This window comes from Vollenhovia emeryi, unplaced genomic scaffold, assembly GCF_000949405.1.
Source record: "Vollenhovia emeryi isolate VEMERY1.0 unplaced genomic scaffold, V.emery_V1.0 DF939170.1, whole genome shotgun sequence".
NCBI classification, from domain to species: domain Eukaryota; kingdom Metazoa; phylum Arthropoda; class Insecta; order Hymenoptera; family Formicidae; genus Vollenhovia; species Vollenhovia emeryi.
In genome coordinates, this window is record NW_011967196.1 from 1,416,546 (window position 1) to 1,427,696 (window position 11,151).

Below are 11,151 nucleotides of genomic sequence, written 5' to 3' on the forward strand. Positions count from 1 at the left end.
TGTAGCCAATGGACTTGCAGCTTTTATGGAACAGCTGCAACTTGATTGGCTACACATTTCTCGAAACTAGAACTTGGACCAAGTTCTAGCATCGTGGACACAGGCCTTTAAAGCCTTCTGTCCACGATCCAAGAACTGTGTCCAAGTTCAAGTTCCAAGAAATGCGTAGGCAATCAACTTGCAGCTTCTCCATAAGATACAGATTGATTGGTTGCACATTTCTTGGAACTAGAACCTGGACACAGTTCTTGAATCGTGGACACAAGACTCGAAGCCTTCTGTCCACGATCCAAAAGAACCGTGTCCAAGTTGTATAGCGTCGCGGACACACGGCTTTACGTCCGCAGATGCAAACGGAATCGGGCGGCTACCTCGCGGTCCGAGTCCGAGCTCGCGTCCTCCGCGTAGACCGCGCGCCGCTCCAGGGCGTTCAAAACGCACGCGGTGTTCGCCCGCCTCAGGGCGACCTCGCTCGCCGTGACGTCAATTCTGTTCTGGACATCGGCGAGGACCTGCAGCAGGTGCTCCTCGACGGGATTCACCGGCGCCGCCGGCGCCGGCATCGCCGTCTCATCGTCGCTGATAGCGAACATGTCCTCGTCGTCGGACTCCATCGCCGTTCCTCGCCGCGTCTCGTCGCTCGCGATTACCTTCCTCGTCCCGCAGCAACGTAATCGCGCGATAAACTCTCGAGCGGAGCTTCTACCCCGCGCGAGAGTCCCCCCAGAAAAACGAACAACGCGCGCGAATCAACTGGCGGGCTCGTCGCGTCGCGAAAATTTGAAACTTCTGGAACGAACAATCAGATCGCGCAGGGCCGCCAACGTAACGCACCGTAGCGAAATTCAGTAGCGACGCCAGCGCCCCCTCTCTCCGTCGGTATCGTCGGTAACCGTCGGTAACCGTCGGCAATGTCGCCGCTCTGCGGTTACCGCCTACGCTCCGCGCCTCCACCTGACAACCGCGACCGGATTTGCTTACGGTCACGAATCTCCGATAGCACCTCGTCGACGGTTACGTCGCGGAAACGTGGAACGTCGCTGCTGCGGGCCAATCGCTTCCCTAGCAACCCGTCCGTTCGTCCGCCCGCCCGCCCGTCCGTCCGTCCGTTCGTCCGTCCGTCCGTCTATCCTCTCGTCCGTCTCCGTCGTGGCGTGCGTTCCCAGCCGGACGTTCCACTGGTGGAGATGTGCCTGGCCGTCCGTCGCAACTGCGTCGCGGGGCCCGTCGTCGGACGGCGCGACAGCGTGAAAATGGCGGTGTGAAGCGATGGCAGGACGCAGATCGACGCTGTCGAATGCGGCGGACTCGCTGCCGGGATCGGGCGGCGGCGGCGGCGGCGGCTGCGGCGGCGGCGGCGGCGGCGGCGGCGGTGGCGGCGGCGGAGGTGGCGGCGATCCGCTGCGCGAGCTCTTCGAGGCCTGCAAGACCGGCGATCTCGCCAAGGTGAAGGCGTTGGTCAACCCGAAGACGGTCAACGCCCGCGACACTGCCGGACGCAAGTCCACCCCCCTGCATTTTGCAGCTGGTGAGTCGCCGGGGCACCCAAGCCCCGCTCTCCCTCCCCGTCCGAGTCGTCGCTTCCTGGAGACCGCCGTCCCGGGATCCGCGTAAACACGTGGACGCTGGAGGTTAATGAGCCAGCGAGTCGCGTTTCAGCTGATCGGAGCCTCGTCCTCGCGGGCGTACGTGGCAGTCTCGATCGCGCGTGGGCTCTTGAAACGAGGACAGCGGTTGTCGAACGAGATTGTTAACTCCGACGTCGACAACTCCGCTTGGGGGCCACCACCATTTTTTATTTGTTTTTTTCTCGAGCTGGCGTGAACGCGTAACTGTCGCGAAATAGTTGGTGCCGGAGTACATAAGGTAAATAGACCGAATCCTCTTGACGTGAGCGATCGCGTGGATGCTGTGTACGTTTTGGCTCGATGTGTTCAAGTGGCAAGAAACGTGAGAGCCTGAACGCGCAGGAACTCGCGATAACTCGTAGGCGAGTCTTGACCGCGTACGAATCAGGTTTCATCGTCCTTGCGTGACTCACGTACGCGTGGATCTTGCAATTTTTTCTACGTACTTGTGTAAAACGTGTATAACATTGTTTTCGAAGGAACAAAAGAATAAGCGAAGGCAGGACGTTGAGGGTCGAAAACAATTTTACTAAGTCACAGTCGAAGGAGCGGAGGAATAAAAGACAGGACGTTAATTGATGAAAATTTTAGTTAAAGTCTCGGCGACTGTGATTTCACATGAGAGCCTCGTGAATGTATTAATCGCTCAATGCAATTTAATTTTCAGAGGTTACAAGGATATTAAATACACCACGTGTATAACACTTGAAAAATGTCCCCGCAGGATACGGTAGGAAGGACGTTGTAGAATTTCTCCTGTCCGCCGGTGCGTCGATCCAAGCGCGCGACGACGGCGGTCTACATCCGTTGCACAACGCGTGCTCCTTTGGACATTGCGACGTTGTGAGATTGCTCCTGGAGGCGGGGGCGAGCCCGAACACGAGAGATAATTGGAATTTCACGCCTCTGCACGAGGCGGCGATCAAGGTGCTTACTTTTGCCCAGTCAATTTTACTTTGTCGCCAGTGCTGAAAGCCGAAGATGGAAATGGTGCCTAACTTTTTCATCTTCATTTGTACTTGACAGGGTAAAATAGACGTATGTATTACTCTGCTACAGCACGGGGCAGATGTAAACATTAGGAATACAGAAGGAAAGACCGCGCTTGAAGTAGCGGATGTCTCTACAAAGCCGGTACTAACTGGAGAGTATAGGAAAGATGATCTCCTAGAGGCGGCTAGATCCGGAAACGAGGAGCGACTGCTGCAGCTGCTGAACCCTCTTAATGTCAATTGTCACGCCAGTGACGGAAGGAGATCTACGCCGTTGCATTTGGCAGCTGGATATAATAGATCTAGGGTTGTGCAGATTCTTCTTCAGAATGGCGCGGATGTGCATGCCAAGGACAAAGGGTTAGTACACGCGAACGTTCCACTTGCGGATTCTTAATGCGTAAGGAAAGCTGTTTCATCTTCATTGCGCTCGCTCACTCTCGGCCTTCGCTAGATCTAAATCCGATCGCGACCCATTGAAGTCCTGATTGACTTGCAGAGGCCTCGTGCCGCTTCATAACGCTTGTTCGTACGGCCACTTTGAAGTAACCGAGGCGCTTCTGAAGCACGGCGCCGCCGTTAACGCCAGTGACCTCTGGACGTTCACTCCGTTGCACGAAGCCGCGAGCAAGTCCAGAGCAGAGGTCTGCTCCTTGCTGCTGAGCGAAGGCGCCGACCCGACGCAATTAAACTGCCATAGTAAGAGCGCCATCGACGTGGCACCTACCCTCGAATTGCAAGAAAGACTAGCGTGTGAGTGCAGAGTGGATTTACCGAGGGGGAACCCGCTGAGGGCATTGTGGTTGCACAGATTTGCGGCATTTCCTGGGCATTAGTGTACAAGATTTTGGTCAGCGGTTTCCCCCTCGGGATTTACTTTCTATTCGTGTCCGATTCGCACAAATATCTTGATCGCGCACATTTTACAATCAACGCACGATTTACAGACGAATACAAGGGCCACTGTCTACTGGACGCCTGCAGGCAGGCAGATCTTAATAAGCTTAAAAAGTATCTGTCCCAAGAGATTGTTAATTTCAAGCATCCTTACACCGGCGACACACCGATGCATTGCGCAGTGGCGTCACCGTACCCGAAGCGAAAGCAAGTCATCGAGGCCTTGATTCGAAAGAACGCTGCCATGAACGAGAAAAATAAAGACTTTCTTACACCGCTTCACGTAGCGACCGATCATTCGCATTACGACGCGATGGACATATTGCTGCGGCATAATGCAAAGGTCAACGCGCTGGACGGCTTAGGACAGACCGCTCTGCATAGGTACCTTTGTTCTGAAAAACCACTTGTTTCCTATTTGCCGTAAGAAATGAGTGAGTCAATTTTAACGTTGTTAGTTCATAATACGTCAATTAATTATTTCCTTACTAGGTGCGCTAGAGAGGATAACGTACAAGCTTGCAGAATACTTTTGTCGTACAATATCGATCCTTCGATAGTGTCCCTGCAAGGCTACACCGCGGCACAAATTTCCGCCGAGAACGTACTGAAGATACTGCAGGGTGAGTCGTTCGGTCCGGTTGCGCCATTTATTTCGGGGCAACGGTCTCAGCTTCGTGCTTAACTGCGTAGATCCACCGAATGGAACGGACGATGTGGAAGCGCAACTCTTGGAGGCGAGCAAGTCGGGCGATCTTGCCGCGGTAGAAAGAATCCTGCAGGCCAATCCACACGCTGTGAACTGCCGTGACTTAGACGGCAGGCATTCGACTCCGCTGCATTTTGCAGCGGGTTTCAATAGAGTGCCGGTTGTAGAGTATCTATTAGCGCACGGCGCAGATGTGCATGCCAAAGACAAAGGGTAATTAAGAAAATCAGTCCATTGATTGTTTCATATTTAACGTACAACATTATTAGTTTCTCTTTAAGCGTTGTATAATTCAGTATTTACCTTATATATAACTTGAGATACTTTTAATAACATTGCACGTTACTTGGATACAGTGGATTGGTGCCTCTCCACAACGCTTGCTCTTACGGCCACTACGAAGTCACGGAATTGTTAGTAAAACACGGGGCGTCGGTGAACGTTGCCGATTTGTGGAAATTTACGCCGCTTCACGAAGCCGCCGCCAAGGGCAAGTACGAAATAGTACGATTACTGCTGAGACACGGAGCGGACGCCACCAAGAAGAACAGAGACGGCGCGACGCCATTAGACCTGGTCAGAGACGGCGATCAGGACGTGGCGGATCTCTTACGTGGAAATAGCGCTCTTCTGGATGCGGCGAAGAAGGGCAATTTAGCCAGAGTTCAGAGACTGGTTACGCAAGACAACATCAACTGCCGGGACGCTCAAGGACGCAATAGCACTCCATTGCATTTAGCTGGTACATATATCACTTCTGAATACACAGGCGTCGATAATACTTTCTGTTTTCAAAGATATGTTCAATTAGCTTTTTCACATTTTTCTTATTATTTTCGTTTCGCTTTTCAATCGATTTGTAAAATGTGTTGTACAACACGATTTTAATTCACTTAAGCTTTTGGAATCAAAAAGATTTCGTACATTTATATAAAAGCGGTAATATTTATACATAAACTGCGCTTCTTTTTTCAACGCAGCGGGATACAATAACTTGGAAGTGGCTGAATTCTTGCTTGAACGTGGCGCCGATGTAAATGCGCAAGATAAAGGCGGCCTTATTCCCCTGCACAACGCGTCGAGTTACGGTCACCTGGACATCGCAGCCTTGCTCATTAAATACAATACAGTGGTGAATGCGACTGATAAATGGGGATTCACGCCGCTGCACGAAGCTGCGCAGAAGGGTCGGACGCAGCTGTGTGCCCTTTTGCTTGCTCACGGCGCCGATCCCTTCCTGAAAAATCAGGAAGGGCAGACTCCGGTGGATCTGGCCAGCGCGGACGATGTGAGATGTTTGTTACAAGACGCCATGGCTTCTCAGCAAATCGTTCCATCGGTGCCGTCGGGCAATATGGTGAACAGTGCTGGTGGCAATTCCATTAACAGTAGACCACCTAGTATCGTGTCTGGTAAGTAGAACCGCAGATACACACACACACACAGAGATGATATATTTATTTCTATTATATATTTTTCATTCTTTCTCCTAGTTCCCGTTACGCCGCCACCGCCCCTCACTCAAGAGACCGTCATTATGCCATCTGGCGCAGCCATGACTCTGTGCGTGCCATTGGCACGCCCGACGTCGTGCCTGAGTCCGATGCCGCCGAGCGAACCGTGCTCCGAGAAAGAATCCAAAGATATGTGCAAAGAACACAACGGCACCATCACGACTGTCGCCGGCTTCCTGCAGAGTCTCGGCCTGGAGCATTTACTCGAGCTGTTCGAACGCGAGCAAATCACCTTGGATATACTCGCGGAAATGGGTCACGAGGATCTGAAGCAGGTTGGAGTGTCGGCTTACGGTTATAGGCATAAATTAATTAAAGGTATGGATAAGCTGCTGAACACAGCAGCGGGTTCCCTCTGGCAGCCTTCCATAAATCCCGGGACATTGTTAGTGGACTTGTTAGCGGAAGACAAAGAATTCTTGGCTGTTGAGGAAGAGATGCAAAGTACCATTAGGCAACATAGGGATAATGGCCATTCCGGTGGCATCTTCTCTCGATATAACATAGTCAGAGTACGTATTAAATTTGTCGAACGTAGTGCAACGACCGACGCTGCTTTCATTGGCAGGTTTTTGTGTAATTAGAAATGTCTTCTGCAGATACAAAAGGTTCAGAATCGCAAGTTGTGGGAGCGTTATGCCCACAGGAGACAAGAGGTGGCTGAAGAAGTCGGTGCTGCCGCTCCCGCGTCTCCTAGCACTGGACCTAGGGGCACTCCCAGTTCAACGGTATCACAGGCGAACGAGAGAATGTTATTCCATGGCAGTCCGTTTATCAACGCTATCGTTCAGAAAGGCTTCGATGAGCGGCACGCGTATATCGGTGGGATGTTCGGCGCCGGCATATACTTTGCGGAACACAGCAGCAAGAGCAATCAGTATGTCTATGGTATATGCGGTGGTACCGGATGTCCCGCACATAAAGACAGAAGCTGTTACATCTGCCACAGGTAGGCGGAAGAAAATTCAGAGAATTAAGTGGCCATGATAGGCAGAAACTTTCACGACAGGTTTCTAAAAGATAACAAGTCTGTTGGTAGCAACAGCTTTCACCACTGATATACATAAAATTTGTTGACGCACACTTCTCTGTCTTTCTATTTCTTTTATTTTTAAAAAGTACCATATTCGTATTCTGTTATTGAAATGTTTCTGTTTATAATTTTTCAGACATTTGCTGCTCTGTAGAGTCACGCTCGGCAAGTCGTTTCTACAATTTTCGGCAATGAAAATGGCACACGCCCCTCCCGGCCATCATAGCGTTATGGGCAGGCCATCGCAGGGTGGTTTGGTGTTTCCCGAGTACGTTGTCTACAGAGGCGAACAGGCATATCCAGAGTATCTTATCACGTACCAAATTGCAAGGCCTCAACAGGACAGCGGCGGTAGCGACGGCGTTGAGGAACGGTGATCGGAAGAGCCGGGCCCCGCGGCGCGATTGCGCAGCCTCTGCTGCTGTCAGAGGCCGAGGGCATGCGGCGCATTGTCGCGGACATAAAACTCGAAACTGCTCTGAACTTGAAGTCTATAGCATCAGTTCTTCCATTTTTAACAGACTAAAATAGAATTTGAGAAAGTAACGGTGCGTACGTATGTGTGTATGTGTGTACACGTATGTGATCGAGATATGCAGAATATTTTATTCCAAAATAATATCCACTCTTACTACAAGAGAAATGACCGTTGTAATAGCTTATTTCAAGCATTTAAACACGATACTATTCGAGATCATTTTACTCTTCGAGTGATGGAAAGGGATGTATATTAATCATGATGTGTATATATATATATTGATACTGACAGTGCGTCTCTTACATCAAATTCGATGTGTCGCGACTAGAGCGTGTTCCTAGGATTAGTCAGTATTAAAGGAAATTAATTCGTATACACTCGTATACGTACAAAAAGTTAATTTATATTAGTACACGTTTGAATTTGAAAAGCGGTAAAGGGGGCGAAAGCAGATATTGTTCTTGAAAGTATACAGAATCATCGAAGGAAGAATGTAATTTACTCACCGTCTCACGAATATATTAGCTTGTATAAATTAAATTTATCTACTTGATATGTACATTATAGGTAAAGTCTGCAATGTGATGAAATATATATTTATATGTACAAACATAAATGTTTTTTTTTAAATACGAAGTGATACACTAGCAATTATAATATTCTTTTGCATTACATATAATTTTGTGGCCATTTCGGCAAGCGCAAATCCAGCCGAGAGGAATACATTTGTGCGCGTTGTACCGTATTACTCTTCAAGTAGTTTTTCCAAGTAGTTTATTCATCGATACAATTACAGATGCAGATCCTTTGCATTTCGGACTTTACTTGCGATGTGTGTATATAAACTTATAAACTTTAGTATAAATATTATGTAAATAATTCGATTATCTACTTTATAGCTCGTAAACGTAAATCAATGGGGTTCCTATAATTCAATAGCTTTCAAACGCTGTATAGTCTTTTTTTTACAAAGATGAAATAATAGCTATTTTATTAACGTTGATCTGTTTTCGGGAAGGAAGGGTATCGGGAGATGCTGCGGGTCGCAGTTAGGAGGAAAACTCGTCGTATGCGTTCTCGATACCAGGCGACACATAGCTGCAAATTATTATGACAGCGATTGAACTATTTATGAATAAACATATTGAATATAGTTGAATCAATTTGACTTGGGATACCGTAACACCGTTCAAAGGATAACTTTTTTTTTTTTAAGGAGTTCGAACGGACGATATCGAAAGACATCTTTTTGATCTCATTAAAAAAATATCATCTTTAATGTCCTGGTTCGACACCTTCAAAATTATTTCGTCATAGTTATAAAGAGAAGTAACTATGCAAATATATACACGTAAGAGTAACACGACTGTGTGTAGATAGCGGAAAACGAACACCATTTACAACCACAATTGCTATAGTCTTAACACTTATTCTCGGTGATGGTGATCATTTTTTTCTCTGTGTTTTTATAGAACATTCACTTTAAGCCAAGTGCTAACGATTGTCCGTGTCTGCGCTAGACACGGACTAGCAGCCAATGACTTCTCCGCGCTGTTGCATCTGCTCTGAAGAGCCGATTACGATATTTTCATGTAAGGCAGGTCTGCAGCATAGTCGGAATAATATTCAAGTGCGTACATATTACCACTGTGTTCTAATTGTAAGAGAACGAGAGACTTGTAAAAAAAGAAGAACAATGATTTTCTTTAATTGTTAATATGCGAGTTGTCTTTTCTGTCTCTTCTTGCAGGAATGTTTCCAGAGATGATACACGGAGGAAACATCCCCCTTTCATCCCCTCATATTACAAATTGTTTACACGACGATTAGGTTCGTCTTCGTCGAGAAAGTCTTGAGCCTAACGCCGATATTTGCGGATCTCGTTTTCGTCAGTTGTGAAAAACCTCGCGCAATGCACGGATGCTCATCGGCGTGTAATCGTTCAATGAGTATCGTCAAGAGACTCGCAAGTGACTCTATTGCACGTGTTGCAGCCGTATCGCGACGCGCGATTTATAAGAGCTGCTCGGTAAACAGTTTAATCCTCAAGATCGTGCCTTCGCGCACGTATCTCTCGGCGTCTATCTTGCCTTAGACGACCTAATCTACAATGTGCTCTTTGCGTCTAGAAACATTCTATTTTACATGAGCCAATCGAACGCTTAGAAAAAGTTTGTCGACACAATGTACAAGTAATTTATGAATAGCACAAATTTTTTAATCTTTATGTATCGGCTACAACATAGAATGTTTCTGGGCGCAAAGAGCACCTTTTGAATTAGGCTTCAGTCGTCTCTACGCTTTCCTCTTTTTTCCAATGTGAATTTTTACAGAGACGCAGCTCTTTACGATTTCTTGTTAGTCGTCTACGCTTTACGAGCCGCTTTATATTGTTACATCATTCACGGAGATTTCTCGTACGTAAAACGAATTAGCGATATTACGAGAATGTAGAACGGTGCGTCGCTAATGTAATTTGATGCAACGGCAAATCCGATTACGTTATACGCTTCGTTACGTAGCGATAAATTATTGAATGATCCGTCCGCGTAAAAAAGAGAAGGCGCCAATGCTTATCACACTTTACTCGTTAAATTGCCTCTTTTCATTGCGGTATTAGCCTGAGCATCTTTTATTTCGAAACAATATTCCTCGTAGCTATTAGAAGAGAGCACAAAGTTCATCCTTCCGATATAAGATGTTGGCTTTTCTTTGGCGATAAAACGCAGGACTGACGAAAGCGGGAGGAAGGCGAGAGATTAGTTAGTCGCGGAATGCACTCCGCTGCTAATGAATATGCGCTATTATAATTTATAATGCGACACGCGCTACGTAACACGTCGGGGACGATTTGCATAAGAACATCCGATCGCGGACGCGACACGTGCAGATTAACTTTGATCTCGGTTTAAGATACTTTTTAGCCTTTTCTAGTTTCTGGAATTGGAAGAAGATAAAAACTTAGTCAAACCGCAAAATTAATCTGGTTGCATTAATTGGAAATCTGGTAGATTCAACCAGTCGTCGGTTAGAAAATGTAGTGAAGTATATCAAACTTCCCGAGTCGAAATTTTTGTACTATTTTGACACTTTTAAGGATAATTTACACCTACATAGACCAGCAATAATCTACTTTGATGACATATTTTTACTCCTCCCTCGAATCTTTAATTCTAAAAATGTACTTTAGTTCCTAGTTAAAAGGACCTACTTTAATGCTAAATTGGCAAAAGTAGAAATTTCCGACACTATCAGTTTTAAAGTAGGAGTCAATTTTGTACTTGCAGTTCGACCTCTTTTACTGCCTTAGCTCTTACCATATAATAGAATTAAAGGTTCAACATAACTGGCAACAGAAAACTTCCTTTATTTACACAACGTTTCGGCAATGGGTTTTGGCCCTTTTCAAGTGCAATCGACAGATTCTAGTAGGCGCATGGCATGCGGTTAAATGCCATCAAGGCCCAGTAGAAATATCGCTACGGAGACATTGCATTCTATACAGCACGTCGTCTAAGTCGTCTTTTAGATACGTACGACTAAAAGACGACTTAAAAATGTCCTAAAGATGTCTGTTAGACACGTGTGCTGTATGGGATGTAATGTCTCCGTAGCGATATTTCTACTGGGCCTAAAGCCCGTATCAGACTACGGATTGAGATTGGGATTAGATTGAAATTTGACCAATCACTGCAGTTTTACTAATCTCAAGTTTAGTAACTTTTACTCTAATTGGTCAATTTTCAATCTAATCTCGATCTCAATCCGTAGTCTGATACAGGCTTAATGGCATTTGACCACATGCCATATGCGTCGTCCGTTGATTGCATTTGAAAAGGACCAAGACCCATGGCCGAAACGTTGTTTAAATAAAGGAAGTTTCCTGTTGCCAGTTGTGTC

At 46.8% G+C, this 11,151-nt stretch overlaps 2 protein-coding genes across 2 annotated transcripts in view; one reads left to right on the forward strand and one right to left on the reverse strand.

The window, feature by feature from the left end:
* The window catches only part of LOC105563907, a 23,390-nt gene extending 22,180 nt beyond the window's left edge, over positions 1–1,210 (reverse strand). The window contains exon 1 of the mRNA XM_012015910.1: positions 372–1,210. Within this exon, the coding sequence (XP_011871300.1) occupies positions 372–614 (243 nt within the window). The 5' untranslated portion in view covers positions 615–1,210. The remainder of the gene's footprint in view (positions 1–371) is intronic.
* Positions 1,211–1,368: 158 nt separating this feature from the next.
* Positions 1,369–8,967, forward strand: LOC105563921 (tankyrase; the record flags this gene model as incomplete). The annotated part of the gene is made up of 12 exons (XM_012015923.1): positions 1,369–1,528; positions 2,353–2,555; positions 2,655–2,980; positions 3,120–3,373; positions 3,568–3,901; positions 4,010–4,140; positions 4,211–4,439; positions 4,583–4,968; positions 5,207–5,638; positions 5,720–6,252; positions 6,340–6,689; positions 6,910–8,967. Coding segments are annotated over 12 exons (3,579 nt in total), but the record flags the coding sequence as incomplete, so codon positions are not given.
* Positions 8,968–11,151: the final 2,184 nt, after the last annotated feature.